Source organism: Ovis canadensis, chromosome 23 (assembly GCF_042477335.2).
Source record: "Ovis canadensis isolate MfBH-ARS-UI-01 breed Bighorn chromosome 23, ARS-UI_OviCan_v2, whole genome shotgun sequence".
Taxonomy (NCBI): Eukaryota; Metazoa; Chordata; class Mammalia; order Artiodactyla; family Bovidae; genus Ovis; species Ovis canadensis.
The window spans coordinates 43,566,188-43,593,338 of NC_091267.1; the positions used below are offsets into that span (position 1 = coordinate 43,566,188).

General features: G+C 42.5%; 1 protein-coding gene across 3 annotated transcripts in view; it reads left to right on the plus strand.

Annotated features, from left to right (window-relative positions):
• CHST9 (carbohydrate sulfotransferase 9) overlaps positions 1-22,425 on the plus strand; it is a 284,501-nt gene extending 262,076 nt beyond the window's left edge. For all 3 annotated transcript variants that reach the window (XM_069569317.1, XM_069569318.1, XM_069569319.1), the window contains one exon: positions 20,699-22,425. In XM_069569317.1, coding sequence (XP_069425418.1) covers positions 20,699-21,787 — 1,089 coding nt within the window. In that variant the 3' untranslated portion in view covers positions 21,788-22,425. The remainder of the gene's footprint in view (positions 1-20,698) is intronic.
• Positions 22,426-27,151: the final 4,726 nt, after the last annotated feature.

Below are 27,151 nucleotides of genomic sequence, written 5' to 3' on the forward strand. Positions count from 1 at the left end.
GGAGGTGGGTGCAGTAGGCAGTATAGTTCTGGCTGGTACTTAGAGCTGCCTGACACTCCCAGGTCAGAAAAGTGAGACATGAAGTGAGGGAACTTGCCCTTCCTAATGAGCTAATGAGCTTTCCTGCATCATCCTGTCCTTGGTGGCAGCAGATCCAGACGCTGCCTAGGAGTCCAGTTTCTGCCCTGCTCTCCTCCTGAAGGTCCACTGGACCAAGGACCACTCAGACCCCTGTGGAAGGGTAGCCCTCAGGGAGAGGGGGCTTCTTTAGCCTCCAAGCCCAAGTAATCTTTTGGGACAGACTGCAGACCCCAGATGAAAATGAAGGCAGGGTCTTGAGTATCACTTACTTTAAAACTTCTGAATATTTAGATACAGTGCGTGGGCCACCATTCATCCTCCTGCTCTAAGCCCCATAAATGTTATTGATATGATATCAATCAGACATCTACAACTTAAAACTCAACATGTGATTCCAATAAAAAGCCAAGATGGAACCCACTCACCTGTCGTCTATAGGATAAAATCCTATCCATGGCCCTGTGATCTGCTTTGGAGAGCATGCCCCTTGCCTCCCTAGCCTTACTTCCCAATCTTCTCCTGTGTGTAGAGCTAATGTGCATATGTGTGTCCTAGGTTGCTTCAGTCATGTCTGACTTCTTGCGAGCCCATGGACTATAACCCACCAGGCTAACGTGTCCTATTTAAAATTTTTCCACCAATATACCCACCCTTTTCTTTGCAGGTACAACATTTACTCATATTCCAGCACCTCATACCAGTATCACCTCTTCCATGAAGCTTTCCTCATCTCAGAGCTAAGAGTAATCTTTCCTTCTTCCATGTTCCTGTTATTTTTCTGCCCCTTTGGAATAGGCCCTTGCATTTTCTACTCTATATTCTAATTATGGATATTCCTATGTGATTTTGTAATGAAACAGTATTGCACCAAAGGAAAGAAATCATGTTTGGCTCATTTCTGTGTTCACAATTAACATCCTAAGCATCTGACCAGTTGCTGGTTGAATGTAAGTTCTTTCACTCAGTAATTTATTATCCTAGAAACCAGAGGGACTGCTGGATGCAGGCAGACTACATTGACTCTTATAAGGCAGAAACCAGGTGTTGTCCTTTGCCTCCCATGACTCTAAACCAAAAAGCAGAAGGCACAGCTACGGCTGCCCACGGTCTCTACAAATGATGGTCACACAGTCGGGGAATAAAGAATCAAAGAGCAAGGGGACCCCACCTTTATTTCCACATCCCATAACTGCCTAGAGAACACTGAACATTTGCTTGAATCAAGACTTGGCCCTTGAGATTTTTTTTCTCGAATATAAGCATGGCACTGTCTGTCATTCACTGCTGCTTCTTTTCAGTGTAGTGTGAACTTTATAACTTCTGAATTTAAAGTGGGATTACATTACCTTGCACTATTCTTATCAAAATGACCATGCACTCAAGGGGACAACTTTGACCCAAAGAGCGTCTCTCTTGGCAGATTCAGTGCTAATGGAACAGGCTAAGATCCCATTCCCTTCATTCTCTTCCAAGATTGCCTTCTAGAATTGGAAGTTGTGCTTTTAAAAAGCCATCCAATTTATGAGTCTTTTTAAAAATACCTGAAAGCAAGACTGAAAAGTGGAAGCACTAACGGTGGTTAACAAAGAAGCATTTATGAAAGATGGGCTTTATGAAAGGTCGTAAGGCTTCACATCAGGAAGATACCCAGGTGTAAATGTCAAAGGGCTTGCACTCACCTCTTTTATTGGAAGCCGAGAAAGTTAAAACACTACGTGAGGATGTCTACTGGAAAAAGACAATATAGTCTTTGGAACTATATTGTCAAGACAAACAGAGGGAGGAGAAGGCAGCCCTCGGGTGTTTTAAAAGCATGAAAACCAATAGAAAAAATACTGACCGGAATAAGGGAAACAGTTTATTAGCGACACCACGAGAACTATTAGCAATTCAGATATGAGAGAATTCTCACTCACCTGTTCTCACTCGAGATCATTCACGCTTAGATTGTTTCTGAATAATTGTGACCAATAATTGCTCTGGTCACTCATTTATTTGTCATAGCAAGCCTAGGATGGTGAGTATTTTAATCTCCTTTCTCGTCGGGTGGAAATACCCTTGAAAGATTTAGTAATTTTTCAGGTCCTGCCATGCTTAGCACTAAATGAATAATAACAATGGTTAACATAATTATTAGGCTTCCTATGTAGCGCTAGTGGTAAAAAAAAAAAAAAAAAAAATGTGCCTGCCAGTGCAGGAGATGCAAGAGATGTGAGTTCAATCCCTGGGTCAGGAAGATCCCCTGGAGGAAGAAATGGCAACCCACTCCAGTAATCTTGCTTGGAGAATCCCATTGGCAGAGGCGCCTGGTGGGCTACAGCCCGTGGGATCACAGAGAGTTGGACACAATTGAAGACAGTGTTAGTAACATGATTATTAAGTGTTTCATGAACTTCTTATACATAGGTATTGTACATAAAATTCTCTCATTTAAACCTCACAGCAGTGACCTTGGAAGCCAGGTACAAATTCAAGGAGTCAAAATTAGTGAAGTTGAGTGGCTTGCCTGAGATAAGGATGGGAGCAGGCAATCCAGCCCTACCATGTAAGCGCCAGCCACTATTCTCTGCTGCTTTAAGTGTCTTTAGTTAAAGGCATACAGATGATGAGTGGCAGAGCTGGAATCTGAATCTGTATGGATGGATCTCATTCTGAAATCCTTTCTCTTTGCTATTGTGCTGTCCTATTACTTGTTCTGAAAGTTCTTCTGTTAATTAGATGATTCCACGTATGACCACCCTAAGCAGTACTCCAATTTTAACACCAGTACTGAAGCAATTGGTTGTGAGATACTAGAATACAGATATTTATGGTGTGGTAGATCTTTTTTAAAAAACTTCTTCTTAAATGCTTTAACTATCAAGATGAGCACATACTCACTCTGGGGCTCCTGATGAGCATTAAATTACTTTTTTAATTAATTAAGTGAAAAATCAAATGATCTGGTCTAAGAGAAAAGCTATTTGTCACCTGAAAAGAGATTAAAGCTAAAAAAAAAAAAAAAAAGGTGTACATTGGGATAATCTGTTGCCCATTGGCAATTTTCCTCAGTGGAGCCCAGACCAAATTATCATGGACATAAAACAAGAACTGAAATAGAAACGTGTATTCTCAACAACGATGAAATCTTCTCTTACTCTTCAGTTTTCCAGAAAAGTACTTTACTTCTGAAAACTCTTTCATAAGTTTTTCATACTAGTCATAATGTGTCACTGTCCATGTACTCAAGTGAGAAAAGATGGATTCTGAAACTGCTTAAAATGTAGCTCCTATTAAAAAGGATGAAAACAGTGAATTTACCATCTAGTATAAGTGAATCTTAACGCCTAAGTTGCTATCACTCAGCAGTCCAGGGAAACTGATTCCACAAGGGATTTCTAGTCAATCTGTTTCTTCTGTTTTTCCTCCTCTGTTTTGAGTTTTCTACTCATAGCCCCTCCTATTTGCTAGCATCTGTACCTGAAGATAGGCATTTCCCAGATGACTCAGTGGGTAAAGAATCTGCCTGCAGTGTAAGAGACACAGGAGACTCGAGTTCAATCCCTGGGTAGGGAAGATCCCCCGGAGGAGGTCATGCCAACCCACTCCAGTATTCTTGCCTAGGACACCCCATGGATGAGGTGGCAGGCTACAGTCCATGGGATCACAAACAGTTGGACACAACTGAAGTGCCTGAGCATGCACACACATACCTGAAGATGAGTTTACCTGGGTAACTGCAGTTTTTCAGCTCAGCAGATGTTATGAGCCAAATGGTCTGCACCATCATTTGGGATTTTCCTCAACACATAGCAACTAACCTCAGTAACCACGTTCTGCAAGTCAGGAGCAGTTAGTGGAGACCCATCAGCATTCAGAAACTCAAACACCTCCTCCCTGTAGAAAGTCTCTTACTTCTTGGGTTAAAACTAGGATCAGATAGGCCAAAGAGTCTATTTGTCATCATGTTTGAGTATACATTCTCAGATACAACATTTTTTAACTCTACCTTTAAACTATTTTATCCATATTATTCTTTCTTCTCATGATAAACCACTGAATGAAGGACTCAAGTGGAAACTTGATATATTCTGGAATTGTGTGAAAGAGGCACTTAAGTAGTCATCATTTTGAATAAAATTTATTTGTTTGTGTACATAAAGATGTATTTTAAGAAATAAATAGTGATCAAGGAGTCAGAAATTTTCTATAATGTATATAGATTAAAGATAATGTTTATAGATAGCTTAAGTTGAGCTCTGTTCCCTATAATGATGCTAAAATGGCTATTTCCTTTGTATTTACAAATTATGATCCTTTTTTGTCTTTATCAGTTTGAATTTCACTATTTACAACATTTGACCACAATAAATATTTCTATAAGCCCAGAAAGAAGAAAATAACTAGTAGTACCATTAATATAATGCAAATTCTGTAGAATCCATGTTATATAAATTGTTTTGGCCCCTCACGGCAGATCCCATGGGCAACTCTGATATTGTTTATAGACTTTAATGTGTCTCTGTATTTTGCCGAGGAGATAGTCCCCATCAGAACCTGAGGAGTGAAAGGAAGTATCTGAGATAGTTTTTCTACCTATAACTAGAGAACGTGATCAATCTCTTTGATTATGCATAAATTAAAACTAATTCTATTGAAACTTTCTTTTGTAAAGTAGCGCTTACCAAAGAACAAGTTTCCAGGAAAGAAAAGATATACAGACAGTTGGTGAAAATTCAGAGGACCAGTAAGGATCCCAGTGAAAGCTGCTACCTTGCTTTATTTCCCTTAATGTGGAAAAAGTTACTATCCACAGAAGTCTTATGTTATATTCTGTGGTTGATCATCAAAACAAGGATGGAATAAACAAGATTCTTCACTATTTCATCACTGGTATGAGCCTTGCTCAAAATGTATTAAAAGGAAATATATCCTTCATACTATTACTGGATAATTCAATTAGGCCAATGTTCCGTGGATGTGGAATAATGAAATTTACTATGTTGACTAATTAGCCAATCAGATGTCTCTCATTTGCTAAGGCAATGGATTGACTAAAATGTGACCATAAACAAAATAGATTTTATTAGGCATAATCTGCTTTATAAACAAATGAAATTAATTCTTTGCCTGACCGAAAGCTTTGAAAATGAAAGACCAAAATTGAACACATGCTTCCAATCTTGGTTCTGTTACTGAGATGACACTTTATATAAAAGTTACTATTTAACTTCCCCTCAAGTATTTCATACTTGAGACTAAATGACTCTTAGAAATATGTTCATCAACAGATGGGAGCCACTTATGGCCTCATAAACTCTGAAGCAAGTGAAATTATCTCAGCAAAATGGAAAGATTACAAGAAAGCTTCATCTGCTGATCTCCAAGATGATTCATGTGTTGTATATTGGCTCAATGGTGCAGTGAATATTGACATATAATCACCCCGTCCATACAAGAGAAATCCTGAAGAAACGAATGCTTGTGGTGTGTGGTTTTCATCAGTCAGTAAGCAGTTTCCACACATACCCTGCATTTAGAGCAGTACTAAATATGATGGAGGATGTAGAGGGAAGGATCAGCAGAGAGCCTGTTCTAAAGGGAGCTTATGTCTTGAAAGAGAAGACGAACACACCATCAATGCTGCACAGAGAGTGTTATTACTCCCTTGCTTATTAACTACCCAATGTAGGCAGTGTGAGAGTCTGGTGAAGCCAACAAGCCATGAAAAGTGGCCAGGGAGGAATCGGGGAGAATCTTAAAAACCAAAGTTTCTCCGGGTTGATTCAGCAGGAAATATAATGTGGTGACTCTGAAAATTTTGGAGTCGAGAAAATTAGGATAATCAATGCAGGATCTTGAAACTATAACCTGTATTTTCCTTTTGACTCCATAGCCTCTGATAGCAGCTACCAACCTTTCTCCAAGCTCCTCTGCTTCCACTCTGCAGCCCCCGGTCCATTCCCACTTGGCCAGCAGACTGAGCTTCCTACACTGTCCATCACATCATGTTTTCCTCCTATCTAAAACTTCCAGTGGCTCATGGTACATCTCTGATAAAATCCTACTTCTTTTCTATGACCTAAATCCTAAATTCTCCTTGACCTGGTGCTCCTGTGGCATGTGATCCTGCCCTCCTCTTTGATTTTATCTTGTGTTCTTGAGCCCTTAATTTAAAAATATATTTATTTATTTATGTCTGAGCTGGGTCTTCATTGCTGTGCAGACTTATCTCCAGCTGTGGCAAGGGGGGGCTACACTCTAATTACAGTGTGAGGGCTTCTCATCATGGTGGCTTCTCTTGTTGCAGGAGCACAGGCTCTAGGGGGCGCAGGCTTCAGTAGTTGCGGCTCCTGGGCTCTAGAGTACAAGCTCAATAGCTGTGGCGCATGCGCTCAGTTGCTTCTCAGCATGTGGGATCTTCCTGGACCAGGGATCGAACCCGGGTCTCCTGCGTTGGTGGAGCGGATCCTTTCCCACTGAGCCAGCAGGGAAACCTGGGCCCTTCTCACTTAAACACGACAACCACACTGGCCTGCCCTCTGTCCTGACCAGGCTCGTTCTTATTTGGAGGACCTTTGCCCTCACTGACCCTGCCTGCAGTGCTCGACTCCCAGATCTGGGGTTTCCTCTTGTCATTCAGATCCCAGCTGGAGCAGCTTCTCCACAAATAGATCTAGACCCTAGAGCCCTAGTTCATGGAGTCTCTCCACTCTACTGCCCCTCATGCTCTACCGCATCTCTGTTTCAGTGTTTATTTTACATCACGCATATCATCATCAAAACTTTTGTTCACTTATCTGTTCATTATCTGCCTTCACTCACAAGAATATAAGTGTCCTGAGAACAAGACCCTTGTCAGAGTTGTCTGGTCCTCTGTCCCCAGTGCCATTACACAGGGCATATATTAAATGATTATAATAAGTATTCATGAAATGAATGCATCACTTAATTCTGCCAGCAGGCTATGCCAATAGTCTGGGTGTGGGAAAAAAAAATGTGGCCAAGGAGAAGCATCTGCCTGCCAGTGCAAAAGACACAGGAGACACAGGTTTGATTCCTGGGTCAGAAGGACCCCTTGGAGGAGGAAATGGCAACCCACTCCAGTATTCTTGCCTGGGAAATCCCATGGACGGAGGAGCCTGGTGGCCCACAGTCCATGAGGTTGCAAGAGTCATACACAACTGAGCACACACGCACAAGTGATACCCTGATAGTGGGGATGAACAGTTTAGAGAAAAAATGAATAGTTTGGTGTCTGGGAGTGGGAAGCAAATTGACCGTCCGAGACAGGGATTAATGCAAGGTCCCCAGGGTTACTGCAGGAAGATGATTCTCTGGGCAGAAACAAAAGTTGTGGTTAAAAGTCACATTTAATGAGTATATACCACATGCCAGATCACTTCTCAGCCTTTTGTCTAATATCATGTACATGGCAAGCATTGTGTGTTTGTTCCATTTATTTTTCATGACTCCATAAAATCAGCATCATTATCTCTTTTACTCTGGGGACGTTGAGTCAGCTACCCCAGGTTGATTGGTTAGCTGTCCTATTCCAGTGAGAGAGATTGATTTGGTAGAAAGTACTGGTGTAAGGTCAGCTGAAAGTTACCAGTAAAGCATGAGTAGGATAAAAATTCACTAAGTCTGGTCTCCCTCCCATTTCACAAGTTGTCTGGCTGAAGGAGTGTGAAATGTGTGTCTCACAACCTACCTTGGCACTCAGGGGTTTTGTGCTAAGTGCTCTGGGCCCCTGTGGGCCTCCATAGTTATCTTCCCCATTCTGTTACCACGAGGGCCTGGGAGCTGGAAATACCTTAAAGAAGCATCCAACAGAAAAGTAATTGGATGTAAGTAAGAGAGGAGATTAGTAGAGCAGAATGATAGCAGTTACCTTGCAGACCACCACCTGGAGGGCAATAAGACCCCCCAGGAAATAACCAAAATGCAATACACAAAACTCTTCTGATTTCTGTCTTTGGGGCCAACCATCTGATAAATTACCAACTTAGAACATAGAAACTAGACTTTGCTGAAAATGAGTTCTATGCTGGGGTCCGGAGGAGAGACGATCCTGCTGATGGGTCTGGGGAGGTAGAAGATGCCGCGGCTCAACACTCAGGCATCCCTTTACTGGTGGCAAGAAGTGGACATTTATCCCCAACGTATAAATCCTAATGGAGACAGCATCATAGAGCCAGTGTCTCAATAAAAAGCCATGGGGACCAGGTTCACTTGTCACTGGGAGTCGATCAGGAAACCTTCTGTTTTCCTCCTTTCATCCCTGATCCAGGCACACAGCTCAGCAGTGCCCATGTATTATGTGTTTTCTCAGACTTATAGTCGCTGAAATGCTGTAATAATATAAAATAAGTTTTCTTGACAAGGCCACCAGGGATAGAGTGAAGACATAACCCTTCTAAAATCACCAAGCCTGGATAGGTGTGTCTAACAGGAGTGTAGAAGCAGGAAAGGAAATAAAGATGCTGTGAAGATAAGGAGCTTCATTCTGAGACATAAAACCTAAGCAGATGATCACTATGTCTGTGTGCTTTATGCAGCATAACAGGAAACCCAAATCCAGGCAGCATCATGGTTACATCATGATTTTCTAGAAGCAAGAGCCCAGGACCCACTCAACCAAGCTAATTATTTGGGACTGTCCAGTAGAGCATCAGTTCTTGGTACCCAACTTATCTAATTCAAATTGAAGAGAAGCAATCAAAGGCTTGGCGATGTCCACTGTCCAGTCTATTTGAAGCTGACATAGATACATCTGGTCACCTCAGGGTAGCTCAGTACAAAAGATAATACTCACTTGGATCTCAGAGCAAGGAAATTCCATCATCTTCTAAATAAAGATGTGGTGGCACTGAGAGCCTTGTGGGGTAAACATGTGCTGTATGAGGACGAACACCAGAGTCAGACAAGCCTGGATTTTAGCCTTAGCTCTAGGAGTTGCCAGCTGTAAGATACTGAGTGGGTGTCATGGGAATGTGCGCATAACCACCTGACAGTTGGGATGAGGATGCACTTGTTTGAGCAGCACTTGACGCAGGTGAAGCCCTTTGACAATATTCATCCCCAAACCACACTCCCCAGCCATCCTTTCCCTTGGTCCAGCAGGCACGGTTTAACTAGGAGACTGGAGCTCTCATAGTCTCCCTGCCACTTGGTATAAATACATCCTTCCTTGCTCAGGAGGGAGCATGGTCTGGACCTAGGAATCTCAATATATGAGTCTCAGGTAAGGCAAGAGAGTCTTCCCCATGGGTCTGATAACTGGTCCAGAAGTACCCGCCTTTTCTGTGGGTTTCACAAGTGAGTGATGCTTATCCATCCACTTTCATCCTGTTAAAGTATTGGCTATAGTCTAGTTGTTAGTGGCTACGGTTATGGGAGGGCCCAAGAGAATCCCCAGTGTGAAGCCTGAGACTTCCTTCCTCCTGCCTTGAGCAGTATTCTCTGGCATGGGGAATAATGGAGTTGATAGACTCTGATATTGTTTCTGAATAAGGTATGTCAGCATGTGTTTATTCCTTCCAAGAAACAGATTATAGGATCATAGCAAGGGGATTGGGGGCAATGATGCAGTGTCTAAAGGACCTTTAGAGAATTGTGCTCGCCTGTTTCCTTGATGAGAGCGGTGTCTCTGTAAGTAGATTAGGCAGAATCCTGTCCATCAGTGTCTCCATATAAGAGGAGTGTGGTTGGACGTCATCACCAGCCCTGCTAGTGTTACTGCTACTTTGCCAGTGGGCATTGCTGTCCCAGGGGCTCAAGTAGCACTGTAATGGGTGGAGAAGAAACAGTTCCCCAGGTAAATGCTGCTTCGAGGGTCTGGGGCTCTGCCTAAAGAAAGAAACAGGAAGGGTGGACTGTCCCCAGTTCCTCCTTCCCCACCCCTTCTCTCTCCACGGCTCCTTTCGAACAGTTGCAGTTACCAAGGCTGGTCTGTAGGGGGCAGGCGCCCCTCCATGATCCTCGCAGTCCATCAGGAGCTCATTCCGTACCAGCTCTGGAGGATGAGGTATTCCGGACTGAAAGCTCCCAGCCTCAGACTAAATGATCGGGACCAGTGCCGCTCACACCTGGCCTTGAGAAGAAACAGACCAAAGGAGTTGGCTATGGCCATTGATACGCCGTAGCAGCCATTTCAGTGACATATTGAATCAAATTGTCATATTCAGGAGAAACTACGTCTTTTGGAAACCCCCAAAAAAGCTTCAAATTTTATCACTAATGAAATAATACTCATTTTAAAAAGGTGATAAAGTTTATCTTAATACCTGAAGAGATCAGGGCTTCCCCGGTGGCACAGTGGTAAAGAATACGGCTGCCAATGCAGGCAAGTCAGGTTCCATCCCTGAGTCAGGAAGATCTCCTGGAGTAGGAAATGGCAACCCACTCCAGTATTCTTGCCTGGAGAATTCCATGGACAGAGGAGCCGGAGGGATACACTCGAGGTTGTGAAGACTCGGACTCGCCTGAGCATGCGCATAAGCACGTCGCGTGGAGAGAGACCATCCGTACCACCGTCCACTGGAACACATAGATCATCACTTTGTTTTGTCCGTGATTAGTTCACTCTGACCCCCTCCTTAGGTGACCCACTCTGTTCTCTTGTTTCTCTGCCCTGCTTTGCTGTGAGTTTACGGCTTACAGTCTTTCTTTGCATTCTTTCTCAGCCTGAAATCCTGAAAAGAAATCCCTCTTGGCACACCCCCAGATTCCCCCAGGCAAGATCCAGTGCCCCAGGCCACCCTCTGTTTCTAGCACAGGGCCCTGGTAGCCCACGGTACCACCAAAGGGTGAGTCGCCTGCTCTGGACTGAGAAGGCTGGAGCGGGCTTTGAAGAGGCATCCCTGAGTAAAGCTGAGTTGTCAAATATTGCCGGCGACTCAGCCAGAGGGGCGTGTGTGTCATTCAGAGATGCTGACACTGACAAATCTGATCTGGGTCTGGCAGATGCTGAGCCAAATAGGACAAATGGAATGTGTCCTGCCAGAGTCACTGCTGCTGTCACAGTCGGCGTGGCTGTTCCCAGGGCTCACGTAGCTTCGGACTACTAGGCAATGGATGGCGAGGAAACAGGGCCTTGACTATACACTGCTTCCTGGGACTGGGCTCTTACTGTGCTAAAGCCCTGCGTGCCTTAAACGGGTTCAGTGAAGGGGCTCCGTTTCTTCAATTGAAAAGCGGAAGTGGAAGATTTCTCCTGGCAGTAGGGGGTGGTGTGTGCAATGGGTCTGCACATAGCAGGCACTTAGTAAACAGCAGACACTGTGATCATGTGCCTCTCTACCTAGGAAATACTTTCAAAGCCCATACATTCAGCTAGCACCTCCACCAGCCAACACTTCCCGAATCTGTACACCCAGCTTTAGAGTCCCGATACTGACAGATTTCCCAAGGCACCTCCAACTGCAGAGGTCTGAACTTGAAGATAAAGTACCCACCACACCCACCCCCCAGCCTCCCATAACTGTCTGCTTCTGTGTCCTCTCTCTGGGAGATGGGAATCCGTTCTGTCTACTTCCTTCACCGCCACTCTCCCAGTCTGATCAGTTTCCTAAATCAGCCCCAAATAATTCCCTCTTCTTCATTTTGACCCCCTTGTTTTAGTTCTCCTGAGAATTCCTGATGGACGGCCTCAGTTGTCTTCTGGATGACCCCCTTTCTCCAGGCATGCCTTCTTGCCGCTGCTGTTTATAGAATGTTCATTCTAAGTCCCTGCCTTCGAAAATCCCTGTCACCTATGTGGCAAAGTCTAGAATCTATATGGGCCCAAGGCCTTCCTGGAATGAATCCAACCCGCTTGCCTCTCCTTTTATCTGAATCTGGTCCCCCAAGAGTCCCCCTGATGGTACCTTCCCATCCTGGCTGGTCCACCTGTCAGCTTCCCAGTCATCCTCCTAGACTCTCAGGCATCCGCCTCCTCTGTAAGATTTGCCCCACAAAACAACTCTCGAGAAAAATGAAGTACTATTTTCTTTGTTCCCCAAATACCCTATGCATCCTTTCATTATGGCAACTGTCAGAATTTTTTCACAAGCTGCTCTTTTTAATCAACCTAGTTAAACTTTGGCTTCCTCACAGGACTATAAATTTTATCTCCTTCATCCATTTCTACAATGCCAAGAACAACATATAGCAGAAGTTCACTGTGTATCAAATGAATGATCGAAATCCTTGAGCACATAGTTTCCATCAGCCGCACAATAGCAGATAAAGCATTGCAGGACTGAAACTCATGACAGCATAAAGCCAGTGTAAGTTAGCTGCCTGAAAAACGGGAAGTACAGGAATGATACTGCTTTTGCTTCCATTGAATCAAAACATATGTTTATGCAAAATACTATTCCAGATACTTATGGCAATAATACAGATTTATAAGAATGTACTCTGTATAATTTTATGTGGAAGCCTGGATGAGAGGGGAGTTTGGGGGAGAATGGATACATGTATATGTATGGCTGAGCTGCTCTGCTGAGCACCAGAAACTATCACAGCATTGTTAATCAACTATACTCCAATATAAAATAAGTTTTAAGAAGACAAAGTAAGGCAAAAGCAGTTCCTATGACTGATTCACGTTGTTATATGGCAGAAACCAACACAATTAAAAATAAATTTTTTAAAAAGCAGTTCAATCACATAATAGAATGTCCATATATTCAGGAAAGTGACTTAGAAAACGTGATAGGAAAAATCTAAAAAAAAAAAAAAGGCTAGTGGGAGTGGGTGCAAACAGAAAGGAGAGGAAAAAAAATTAGACTGTACTCTGACCTTTAATAAACTTAAATTGGAAAGCTAGTCACCTAAATAACCAACCGTAACAACCAACTAGAGTAAAACAAAAAGTGCTAAGCAGAGGACCCGACACGCAAACTGAGCAGACTTGTCTAATACCCTATACTCACATTTCTGCTCTCCCAGCCTCCAACAGCCTCCTGCTGGAGCCTTTGCCACTGTGGCACTATAGTAATTAAGTGTGTAATTATTTGATTTGTTTTTCCTATAAGGATATCAGCTCCACGGGGTCAAGGACCACATTTGTCTTCTCCACCACCGCATCACTGTCATCTTGCACAGTGCCTGATGTGTAGTAGGGGTTCCATGACTTTGAGGGGGAAAGAGGAAGAGCAATTAATTTAAATGTTGGAGATCAGAGAAGACTTCACAGAGGTACAGTAGGCCTTAAAAATTAAGAAGAGTGAGGCTTTCACATTTACTGCAGAGTTCATGTATATTCCACAATTTCTGTTCCACTTCTTTTAGTACTCTCTTTTTCATCTGTGGTTACATGTCTTTCAGCTGATTTTGCAGTAATATCCACTCTTTAAAGGCACACTTGGAAAACCCTAGCTTTTTGCCAGAGTTTATAATTTAGCTGTGTCTGAAAAGAGTTTCTCCAGTGAGAAAATCAAATCTCAGTGTATGCTGGAATAAAGTTATTTTCCTTACAGGTGGTACAGACTAAATGCTGAAGTTGTTTCAAAGAGAGTGGAATCCCTCTCTAGAGACCTGGGTGGTTTTAATGAGGGAAATGGGACTTTCAGCTTAGGAGATTCAGAAAGTCCCAATAAAGGGGGAGAGCATGGCTAGGGGATGCTGAGAGATTGATAGAAGCAAGTAAAGGACAGAACACATGAGGAAAGGAGCAGACCACAAAGTGAGCAGCGGTCCAGTGGCGACAGGCTGCCAACGCCAACTAAGGAAATAAGACTTTCATTTATATGTTGTCATGTGCCCAGTCCCTCAGTCATGTATGACTCTTTTGCAACCCCATGGACTGTAGCCCACCAGGCTCCTCTGTCCATGAGATTTCCCAAACAAGAATACTAGAATGGGTTGCCATTTCCTACCCCATATCTGTAGTTGAACCAGTTCCAGATTTTAAGGGATGAAAAATAAAATATTTTAAGAAGACTAATTTGGCAGTAATTTTCAGAAAGACCAATTAGGAGGCTACTAAAGAATATCTCCAATTAAGAAATAATAAGTACAAAAGAAAAGTTTTTTTGTAAAGACTTTATGAGATGTAAATTAACCAGTTTACTTTCTGATTGTCAAAGCATCTCTCAGATTCTGTCAGTGGGGACCAGAATGTACTAGAACCATTTCAGAAATAGAAGATAGTGCAGGAGGAGCTAATTTTGGGAGGAACAGGATAAGTTTGACTTTATATGCATTTGCTTTAGGGACAGTCTGAACCAAGTGCCCTGAAGGAAAATGGGAATGTAAGTTTACTCTTATTATTACTGTTACTGTCGTTACTATCACCATCATGATGGAAATTCATTGGTTTCAGCCTCCAATTTAAAATTCCATTAACCTTGGACTTCTCGTGGTCCAATGATTAAGAATTCACCTTCCAATGCAGGGTACTCAGGTTCAGTCTCTGGTTGGGCAATTAGAATTCAAATTGCTGCAGGGAAACTAAGCCTGCAAACTACAATGAAGACCCAGAATAGCCCCCCAAAAAAATGTGTATATATATATATATATATATATATATATATATATACACAGACACACACACACACACACACTATTAACCTTTCTATTAGTAGTCCAAACCCCTCGGTCTTTGCTGTGATTTAAAGGGAAGTAGAGTGAGGCAAGGCAGGGGTGGGTGGGGAGAGGAGGGATGTCACAAGATCCTAGTAATTGTTTTTATAAAGGTGAGTGATGGTGAAATGAGGCGTTGCTGGGAGAGGGTCTCATGTCCATTCACCCAGAAGCCTCATGGGGTGCCTGGAGTGAAGCCTTTGTTCCCACCTTGATTTGATCAGAGCTAAGGAAACAGATTGATACTCGGTAAACTTGAGAGTCCCTTGGACTACAAGGAGATCCAACCAGTCCATTCTGAAGGAGATCAGCCCTGGGTGTTCTTGGGAAAGAATAATGCTAAAGCTGAAACTCCAGTACTTTGGCCACCTCATGCAAAGAGTTGACTCATTGTAAAAGACTCTGATGCCAGAGGGATTGGAGGCAGGAGGAGAAGGGGACGACAGAGGATGAGATGGCTGGATGGTATCACCGACTCGATGGATGTGAGTCTGAGTGAACTCTGGGAGTTGGTGATGGACAGGGAGGCCTGGTGTGCTGCAGTTCATGGGGTCGCAAAGAGTCGGACACGAGTGAGCAACTGAACTGAACTGAAACCAGTAGGAGACTGAAGTCAATACAAGCAGTGAAATTTTCCCTTGTGCAGTGATCTCCCCAGCCATACTGGTGATTGGAAAGTGTCTGGAGAAATACGGACCTCCAACAAAGGGAAGTGGTATTTCAACTGGTCCGTGTTAGGGCCGACAGGACACCCTGCCTACAGTAGAGCATTTACCTCTGCTTACTGAAATATTCGCATCTAGCATATTTGGGAGGCTCTCTCTCCTGAATGGTATGAGATGAACTCTTTTTTTTTTTTTCTTCTCACCTTCCACTGCTATGCTCCAGTTCAGTGGACCCCAATTGCCATTATTGCTGGTGTTGGACTTCTCAGGTGGCACTACTGGTAAAGAATCAGTAGCCTTCTGCATTGGCAGAAGACTGTAAGAGACAAGGGTTCGATCCCTAGGTTGGAAAGATCCCCTGGAGGAGGGCACGGCAACCCACTCTAGTATGCTTGCCTGGAGAATCCCATGGAGATAGGAGACTGGCAGGCTACGATCCATACAGTCACACAGAGTTGGAAATGACTGAAGCGACTTAGCAGGAAAGCACACCTGTATGTAGAATAAATTAGAGTCAAGAGCCGCCACCACCACCACCACCCCGCCCCCCGCCCAGATTCTGTTTCAGGGCATCACAGTGAGGCCTGGGAGTCCAGATGGCTGGCCAGCCGCCAGGAGTTCCCAGGCAGTACTGAGTGACTTTGAACCAATCTGATCTGGCAGGCCGGTAAGGGTCCCACCTCCATACCTACTTTAGCACAAGCAGCTCTCCTTGTGCCTCTTTTATTTGTTTTCTCTTCTGCCAAAGATTTGTTTGAATACAGATTTTCGGCCCCTTAACAAGAATCAGTCAATTATTTATCTAAGTTAACCTTGATCTTCTGATTAGCTCTGGTTTTCTTCAACAAGGTCATAAAATGACTCCTTAGAAGCCCATTGTTAAATTATAATCACATTTATTCATTCAACAATTATTTATTGGTCATCTTCTATGCATCAGGTAACATGCTAGATACCAGTGATCCAACAAAGAACAAGAAAGATGAGACCTCTGCAGTCATATTCTAGGGCAAGAGAGGTGGATGGGGTGGAAATAGCATAGGAGTAAGTAAAATCATTTCATATCGTGATAAGTAGTATGAGAAAAATAAGCAGGGTTCAGTGGGAGAAAATCTCAGAGGGGAACATAAATTAAACAAGGTGTACAAGGAACACCTCCCTACAGAGGTGACTTCTGAGAGTCACCAGGCGTGCTGGCTGCTAAGAGCTTGAATAAGATAGTGACAAGTGGTCACAGATTTGCAGAACTGGAAGCCCCGATGAACTAACTGGATGGTTAGATGCCAGGGGTCAGAGATGTGATGGAGGTGGTGCAGACTCTGGCAATAGCAAGGTCCATGTGAAATGGAGACGCTTCTGTGAAAGGCGAGGTGGTCAAGGAGCAGAGAGCTTATTGGGTGTCGGAGTCACCACACGTGATGACAGAGTGGGGATGAAGAAGCAGAGTCTGAGCCTGGAGCTGAAGTCTTCAGTGCACGAAGTGGAAAGGTCAGTGGGAAAAGCAGATGACCAGATGGGGAGAGGAAAAGCGGGTGGAGCGGGACCCAGGTGCTTCCCAGAAGCAGGAGGGCGAGTGTCCTGGAAGCTGCAGGGAAAGATAAGCAAACAGCTCCCCATCTTCTGGCCTGAGGGACAAGTGGCGTAAAGAAATGAAGTTTCATCTACTTGAAAAAGTGCAAGAGTCATCAGAGAAAGTCATGGGAAGCAAACATTCCAGAGGTCCCTGGAGAATAAAGGGAAATCTGATGACCACAAGCAAAAGGTCCAGAGGGCGATCAGAGGGCTGATTTCATTTTTGTTTTTGTTAATGGGGCAGGGAGAGAATTAATTGGGCCATCTGTAGACACACAAATTACAGCCTGGATAATAATGGACAACTGGGGAGCCTTGAAATTCACTAGTCACTGGGATGAAATACTATTACAACAATGATGACTGTTAATAATAAGAGCAATTACTGCTTATCGTTGGAGTTGAAGCAGTAGCAGCAGAAGTGTAGCGGCAGTTTGATCTCAGGGCTCTGCTCAGGACTTCCTGTGCCACCGTGAATGACTGTGATCTTTCAGACTGTTACCAAAAGGGGGGACTGACTGCTCGATACTCAAATGCCATTAAAGAGGCCAGGCTGATGGAAAGGAAAGTTTGCTTTATTTTGGATGCTGGGAACAGGGACTGCGGGATGGGCAGGTGTCTGTCCAAAGGTCGACCGCCCCGCTCCAAGACAATCAGGTGGCAAGAACTTTCATAGATGGGGGGAATATATGTAGAAACAGCATAGTCAGCTTTGACAGTCATCTTGAAATTGGTCATCAGTGGTCTGACTAGCATCATCTTGATTGTTTTAGGTACAGTTAATCTTCAGTTCCAGGATCTGTTTGTTTCCAGTTCCTTGAGGCCCATTCTCAGAATTGTGGCAGCTTACATCATGGCTGTGGTCTGGTCTTCATGTGGCTGACTTCTCCCAGCTGCTGGGGGTTCCAGTATCTATAAGACAGCTCACAGGCTATGGCTCAGAATATTATCTGTAGCCCTTGAAAGTGAAAATCACTCAGTCATGTCCAACTCTTTGCAACCCCATGGACTGTACAGTCCATGGAATTCTCCAGGCCAAAATACTGGAGTGGGTAGCCTTTCCCTTCTCCAGGGCATCTTCCCAACCCAGGGATCAAACCGAAGTCTCCCTCATTGCAGGCGGATTCTTTACCAGCTGAGCCACAAGGGAAGCCCAAGAATACTGGAGTGGGTAGCCTATCCATTCTCCAGCAGATCTTCCTGACCCAGGAATCGAACCAGGGTCTCCTGCATTGCAGAAAGATTCTTTACCAACTGAGCTATCAGGGAAGCCCAAACGATACTTCTAGTTCCCATACCAGGAGTCGAACCCAGGCCACCTGGGTGGCCCTTGAAGAGGATCTAAAAGTCCTTGGCTTTGCTTACTGACTAAACTATTATTACTTGGTCACCTTTGACTGTTTTCCTTTCCTTCTTCATGTTCTTACTTCCCTGATTAAACTTACTTGTTGGCAAAAATTTTTTCCACAGACAAAAGGCCAGCAGAGGACATGGGAGGCAAGGACCATGGGGTCATGCTCCATTTCAAAACCTCAAGTCAACGTTTATATTGTAGTGAAAACTTTGTGGACTACAAGTTGTTGATCAGGGTAAAGAGGGACTCAAAGCTTTCAGGTCACCTTGGAAGTCTCTGAGAAGATAGCAGACAAATGCTTTTAGAGTTTAACCCCCAAATAGTTGGCTCAGTGGTGTGGTGGAGCTTGACAACTGTTTTATGGGGTTCCACAGGTTGGTGTATGGTGGTCAGGGCTTACCCAATCAACCTTTTCCACCAGAAATAAGCATCTCTCCTTGAAGCTCAGCCAATGGAAAGACTGTGATGCCTGGAGGTGACTCCCATACACAGTGCTTCATTCCTCTGCTCTTTTGCTCAATTTGCTAGAAAATTCCTAATCATCCTTGAAGACCTAATCTGCCAAGTCATACATTCTTTCTTCCATGTAACAAATAATTACTAGAGACTATAGACTGTTCTTGACCCTGAGAACGAAATGGTGAATCCATCTATATCAGTAGCTATCTCCCTCTAGGTATATATACACAAATCTGCTAGGAAACTTTCCCCGCCACTCCCTCCTCCCCCTAGGCTGGTAGTCCCAGGCTTTAGTCCCCCAACACATCATTTTTTTCATTCATCTTTCTAATACCCTGCTGACAACCCCACTTGTATAGCTTCAGTTCAGTCTCCTCAGCCATCCTTTTCTAGTCCAGGTGAGATCATGTTACTTCTTTGCTCAGAATTCTCCAAAGCCTCTGCAGTTTACCCAGGGTAAAAGTCAAGGTTCTTAAAATTTGTGTCACTATCAGAGGAAGCCACCTTGTAAACCCTGTCTCCCATGACTTCCTTTATCAAGTCACTTCTGAGAGTTGTAGGAAGGATATATTCAGATGAAGGACAGACGGTAAGTGGGCTGAACCATCCCACCAAGAGAACTAAATTCTCATCCTACATTTGATACAGTTTTATATCGCAGGACATCAAGTAGACATTTCTGGATTCCCTAGTCTTTCTTCACTTAGGAAAGAGGGAAGGTCTCATACATGAATGGAACTGTATGATACTGTGAAATTATTGTGATAAATGAATTTTAGAAAAATAAAACTTTTTCCAAGAGGAAAAAATTATGTATCAGTTTTTGCAAGTGCCTGGAAAACTGAAGTGGCCATTTAGACTTTTATAATTGGCCTTGCTATATTCTGCACATTATAGAATTTCCCCCAAAAAAAGTAACAAAAATCTCAATCCAAGTACAGCTACATTTTGTATCTACATTCAGATGCACTAAGTCAATGCTTGAAGCTCACACACTCTTCAATAGCTCAGTAATCATTGACCTACAGAATTATGGAGTTTATTTTATTGCATTACAGGCAAAGTTAAGATAGAAAATTCAGGGCTTTTTCCTTTCTATCTTATGTATACTTTTTTTGCATTTTGTCAGATTGCATGAGGGTTTCTCTGGTGGCTCAGCAGTAAAGAGTCTGTCTGCAATGCAGGAGACACAAAGAGATGCAGGTTTGATCCCTTAGTCAGGAGGAGTAAATGGCAACCCACTCCACTATTCTAGCCTGAAGAATCCCATGGACAGAGGAGCCTGGCGGGCTAAGTCCTTAGGTTCACAAAGAGTTGGACACGACAGAAGTGACTTAAGATGCACGCATGCACAAGATTATATCACTGACAGCCACAGATGCAAAGATGGTACAAAAATAATAACAAACTTACTGTGACCATAGATTCAAATCAATAACCAGTAGTTTGAGGACTTCCTGGTGATCCAGTGGTTAAGCATTCACTGTGCAATGCAGGTGATTGAACCTGAGGATGCAAGTTTAATCCCCAGTCAGGGAACTAAGATCTCACATGCCACGGGGAAACTAAGTCCACGCTGCAACTACTGAGCCTGCATGATGGAACAAAGGTCCTACATGCTGCAACTAAAACCTGACCCAGCCAAGTAAATAAATTCTAAAAAACAACTAGTAGTTTTGTCCCAATAATATACAGACAATTTTGCATGAGAAAATCTATCAAAGTAATACACTACATGAACATTACATGAATAACATAATAATAACCAAAATACATATACTGTACAACGTGTAGCTTTGGCTCAGAGCGATGCCTGGATACCATTTTTCCTTGTTACATTTTCTATGAAGAAGCTTATGAGCCATATATTCTGCATGCTTTGCTAAACTGTTCTGCCAGCTTATATGAAATGTGACCCCTGGATAACATTTTAAAACAATTATGTTAAGCTCCTTATCAATATACCCATAATTGTGAATGTTCTTTCAACATTTCTCATTCTCTATTTTAACAGAACCCCAAGTCCCACATGCTCAAGGATCCCAAGGATAAACTGGAAAATCTACTCAACTCCAAGAGGCCTACTAGGGTCTTCACGGAGACCAACCACTCCCAAGGAGAGGCTCCAGCTTTGGGCAGGAAGCCAGGGTCCCCAACAATTCAGTTGATTGAAAAACAGCAAGGGACAAAGATCCTTTTCAGGAAGTTCAGTGAAACAAATTGGGCGGTAGACATTCGCCCTTTAAATAAAAGCTTAGTCACAGACAGCAAATGGAAGAGAATTGATGCAACTCAAGAAAAACGTAGGTCTTTCCTTCAGGAATTTTGCAAGAAATATGGTGGGGTGAGTCGTCCTCAATCCCACGTTTTTCACATGGTCTCCAGGATCTATGTAGAAGACAAACACAAGATCTTATATTGTGAAGTACCCAAGGCTGGCTGCTCCAACTGGAAGAGAATTCTGATGGTGCTCAACGGCTTGGCCCCCTCTGCATACAACATCTCCCATGATGCTGTTCACTACGGGAAGCACTTGAAAAAGCTAGACAGCTTTGACTTAAAAGGGATTTATAGTCGTTTAAACACCTACACCAAAGCTGTGTTTGTTCGTGATCCCATGGAAAGATTAGTGTCCGCATTTAGGGACAAATTTGAACACCCCAATAGTTATTACCATCCAGTATTTGGAAAGGCGATTATAAAGAAATATCGGCCGAATGCCTGTGAAGAAGCATTAAATAATGGATCTGGAGTCAAATTCAAAGAATTCATCCATTATTTGCTGGACTCTCACCGTCCAGTAGGAATGGACATTCACTGGGAAAAGGTCAGCAAACTCTGCTATCCCTGTTTGATCCACTACGATTTTGTAGGGAAATTTGAAACTTTGGAAGAAGACGCCAATTACTTTTTACAGCTGATTGGAGCTCCAAAAGAACTGAAATTTCCCAACTTTAAAGACAGGCACTCTTCTGATAAAAGAACCAACGCTCAGGTGGTGGGACAGTATTTAAAGGATCTGACTAGAACTGAGAGACAGTTAATCTATGATTTTTATTACTTGGACTATTTGATGTTTAATTATACAACTCCATTTTTGTAGTTTGCTTTCTTTTTCTAAAACTCTGTATTGACTTTATGTCGATGGCCTCAAATCAGCTAGCTGTAACTTTCCTATAATTCTCTGTATGAAAAAAATTTAACTAAGTGCAGTTGTCTTGATTGAATGAAGATTTTTACCAAATAGTATGAAACCAATTGGCACAAAGTTATAGGAAAATTACCTAACAGAGACATGTAAACAACTTCAGTTACTCTAGAATGTTTGGAAAAGAGCTGCTTTTGCATTATGGATTATATTATAGAAGCAATAACCCAGCCAGCTGCTACATAAGCTACAATTGCCTCTTTCAAGGGTAGGAAAAATGATCAAAAATAGCATGAGTGTATGTCTCCACCCTGGAATCTGTTGTCTAAAGCGCATGGAGATATTTTTAGCAGTCTGTGGCATATGAATCAAACATTGGATAGTTTTCTTACACCCCTGGAAATGTTTCCATCAACTGTAATGATAAATCAATTCTGAAATGGCATTTTGGACCAGAATGTTTTACTTTAGATTGGAAGGCATTATGTGATTTACAATATGAGAATACAGCAGAAAAACCAGATGAGGCAATGGCTTTTTATATTCGACAGCCAATAAAAAATGCACAACATGCTAAGATCAAAGCAACAAAAGCAACCTTCCTCTTCCAGAAAAACTTAAGGGAATTGATTCTGTTTTCTTTTGAGCCCTTTTTCAGAGACAAAATGAATGTCATCACTAAAGGTCTTCCCTTCTGAAGCCCAAGATGGAGAAGTTTAACCTTCATCAGATACAAATGTGCTCCTCATTCTGGTTTAATTGGGCAGAGGGTAAATTGTTTCAGGATGGAATAATCATCAAAAACAAAAGTTGCCACTCTGAATGTAGATCTCAAATGATAACAAAGTTTTATAAGAATAGCATCAAAAACAAAAGTTGCCACTCTGAATGTAGACCTCAAACAATAACAAAGTTTTATAAGAATATTACTTGAATCAAAGCATCATGTGTGTAGCTTTAGATGGGAATGTACGCTAAGAATAGCTTTTGTCTAATTATTCAGCTTGGAAATGATTTTTTAAAAACTAATATACCACTTCAAAGATAGATTACATTCTAGAGAATAAACAGGAGAGTCCCTAGAAACGTTTTTTTAATAGGCTTATGCATAAGCAAAATAAGATATTTTTCTTTTCAAGTTTATTCTCTACTAACAGAATCAAATACTATTGTATTCAAATAGTCAGAGTCTTAGGAAAATAGGACTGTGTGTCACCCCTATGAAAAGTTGTAATGCATTTTGGAAATTTTTTCCAAGAGACCCTAAACTGGTAGATGCACTTGGATGGGAAATCTAATTGACCGACAAAAATTACACAAAGTTAAGCAAACCACACATTCAAACCCTGTTTAAACACTTTTCTTGAATACATTCCTCTCCTCCAACTATCTTTTTTTCTTGTCAGTAAATATTGAGCAATGTCTCTCAAAGAAAAGGAGGTATTAATATTTGAATATTAATAGACCAACATAGCTACACTCATGCTTATTTCATTTTGACTTTCCATTTCATGGCTGAGTTTTCATGAATTGATTCCCTCTTAACACTCGCGTGCCCCATTCCATCTGTCTCCTGAGGAGAGGGGAACTGCAATGGGCTGCCAGATCATAAGCACTAAACCTTCTAAAACCCAACTTTTACTACTTTTCCACTCCATTTACTCTTGCCTCTAAACCATGCACTTAAGCTGTGCTCTCTGTCTTTGAGGAGTTTTACTCGAGTCATCTAAATGGTATCATTTAGATTTTGCTATACCGTGTAGAGAGGATTCCCAGTCACTTAGCAACATTGAGCTTAGCTTTTTATGGAGGAAAAGAGTGAAAGAATAGAAAATATGCCAAGAAGCCTAACATTTTATGCCTAAACTACACAAAACTTGTTTTACATGGGATCTTGATATAAAGGAGAGGCAGTTTTCTCAAAGTTACTCCTGAAACCATATAAAGGACAAAAAACCTTTCTGTTCATAACTTGGAAAGAAGGTGGAAATGAGGATCCTATCTCTTATTGGCATCTCTAATGCACTTGAAACTATGGAATATACTCTGTGTATATACACACAATCATATAATATATATATATACAATCATATATATATATATGCACAATCATTTATGTGTATATGTATATATATATATGATTGTTTGGCATTGGTGGTAGAGCAGAGGGGTGAGAGGAAGAAAATGATAGACAGTGCTCGGTATTGAAGCTCTTCTGAGAACTCTCTGGTAGCCCAGTGGTTAGGACGCCATGCTTCCACTGCAGGGGACATGGGTTCAATCCCTGGTTGGGGAGCTGGATCCCCCACGCCAAGAGGTATGGCCAAAAAAAAAAAAAAAAAAAGCTGTTATGCTGTAAAAGTTCCTTTCCTGACCCTTTCTATAGAGCCCCTGTAACCATTAGAGGCCCTGTAGACATTCTTTTCTTCAGTGGACTCTCTGATGCCAGCTGGCATCTTGTGTGGTTGAGTTCCAGGGGCCATGTGTATTAGTATGAAGCAAGAACATTTTTATGTACCTGTTCTTCCTTCTAAATGACGTCTTTCTGTGTTAGGCTCAAAGAAGCTGCCATAATCCTGGGATTTTAGATACACTTCCCATTTGTGTTTGCGTGCGTGTTAGTTGCTCAGTTGTGTCTGACTCTTTGCCATCCCATAGTCTGCAGCCCATGAGACTCCTGTGTCCCTGGGATTCTCCAGGCAAGAATACTGGAGTGGGTAGCCATTCCCTTCTCCAGGGGATCTTTCCAACCCAGGGGTCGAACCCGGGTCTTCTGCATTGTGTGTGGATTCTTCACCATCTGAGCCATCAGGGAAGCCCCATTTCCCGTTCATCTCCCCTGAATTGCTCTATTTCTCAGACCAGCTTACGTTCACCTTTGGCATTTCTGCCTGTGTACAAACGCCAAATGTGGGCATTGCTGCTCCATTGGACACTCACCATTTCTTGGATGTAGTTTCCTACAGGCAAGTGACCAAATCTGGACTCATCTTCCAGATGTCCAATGTTCCCATGTGAACATTAGCATGCTTTAGGTGTAATTGTTAGTCCTCTAATTAAACCCTAAGGATCTTATTTATTTTTATGGGCAGCAGTAACACAGGCTCCTTCACTCTGTTATTCTCCTGTCTGGAATTACTCTTAGGGTAACAAGTGGGCAGTTACACCCAGAATCACAGTTATTTAACCCGGTAAACTACCTCTGGATGGGCATTATTGATGTGACTGTGCCCAGAAACTGCCACCAACTTCAATGGAGATGTACACACAGGACACCCAACATTCTGACACCCAACTTGTTATTGAACTTCACAGTCAATATCCAGAACTATCCAGCAATTCAAGAACTACTTGTACATCATTTATAATTACAGAGTGCAAAAAAGGACTTACACTTTTTCATGAATAATTATTCTTTGAAAAGGTGTTGTCTCCCAAACACTGCGTATTAGTGTTTAGCTGCAGGGAATTTATAAGCAGACACAGAGAATTTTTGAATACTTCTCTTTGAAAAGATCGCTTGCTGAATTAGTAGTTGGAATTAGTAGGCTGGGTGATGGTAAACATCTCCCTACTCTGAATGCTCATCTAGCCCCTTGGGGTGTCTTTAAAACTAGATCTTATAGAATATGGTGAAGCTAAAATTTTTGTCCCTGGCTAACATCCCCAAAGTGTTCTGATATTCGAAGAATGGTTGACCAAGGCATTTAATGGTAGATAGGTAGCACTAGTGGTAAAGAACCCACCTACCAATGCAGGAGACTGGGAGTTCAGTCCCTTGGTCAGGAAGATTTCCTGGAGGAGGACCTGACTACCCACTCCAGTATTCTTGAGAATCACGTGGACAGAGGAGCCTGGCAGACTACGGTTCATAGGGTCACAAAGAATCAGACATGACTGAAGTGACTAAGCATGCATGCAACCACCTCAGACCAGGGCTAACATAATTTAGTCCTACTATTAGGATCATACCGTTAGGGTCTCAATCTTAATCATTAATAATAATATTCATAATCATACCTAATAGTTATTCAATACTTAAGTGCTTTTCATGCACTAACTTAATCTCCATAGTCAATCTAAGTTGTGCTGTGCTTAGTCGCTCAGTCATGTCTGACTCTTTGCAACTCCATGGACTAGCCTGCCAGGCTCCTCTATTCATGAGGATTCTCCAGGCAAGAATGCTAGAGTGTGCTGCCATACCCTCCTCCAGGGGATTTACCCAACCCAGGGGTCAAACCCAGGTCTCCCGCCTTGCAGGCAGATTCTTTACCATCTTTGCCACCAGGGAAGCCCAAGAATATTGGAGTGGGTAGCCTATCCCTTCTCCAGGGAAACTTCCTGACCCAGGAATCAAACCAGGGTCTCCTGCATTGCAGGCAGATTCTTTACCAGCTGAGCTACCAGGGTACCAGCTGAGCTGCCTATCTAATAGAGCTGTTGTTATATGCACCCCCTCCCCATATATAATAAAGGAAACTAAAATAGGGTATGGTTTAAATAGGCATGACTGGTAATTAGGTAGGGTGAGAGAATGATTCCAACCAGAAAATACCACTACCAAACACTCTTCTTAACAGTAGACAGTAAGTCCCCTACATACAAGCCTTCAAGTGTGAATTTTCAAAAATCCAAACATGCATTCTGTCAACATCAGGCATGAGTGAAATTGCCCTCCATCTCCTGTTGCTGACGACCCTTCAGCTCTACCATCTCCTACCTCCTTCCTCTCCCCCAGTCAGGAACTCTTCTTGCCTGTTCACTCAATGCCAGCCCCTGTATGCCAGCTGTTGTACTGTACTACCATACTTTTCAAAGTACTGTACTGTAAGATTAAAAATGTTTTATTTTTGAGTTTATGTTTCATGTATTATTTATGTGAAAAGTATTATAAACCTATTATAGTACAGTACTATGTAGCCGATTGTGTTCTCTTACCTATATTCAGGACAGCCAAAGGCAAGAAATATATATTGGCACCCAGAAACTTTTTTGACATTTCAAATAGCTTATTTCTTTATTCCTGCTAAGTTAAGCTAACAGATTCAAAGATTTTATAAAAATTTAGGCTTCCTATCCCTCCCTTTTTTCATTCCTAGCTGATCATGAGTCACAATGTTTTATAAAGAAAGGGGGGGAAAGTTCTTGGAACAAATATAGCCTAACACAAACAAAATGTAATTTTGACACGAAAGTCCAGACAGCTCCAGAAGTAGGTAAGGTCAAGGGGAATATAGTCCAAGAAGGAGGGAATTCAGCCAATTTTACGTAGGTCCGCATTTGATGGCCTTCGAAGATGGCCTTGCTCAGCAGGTCAGT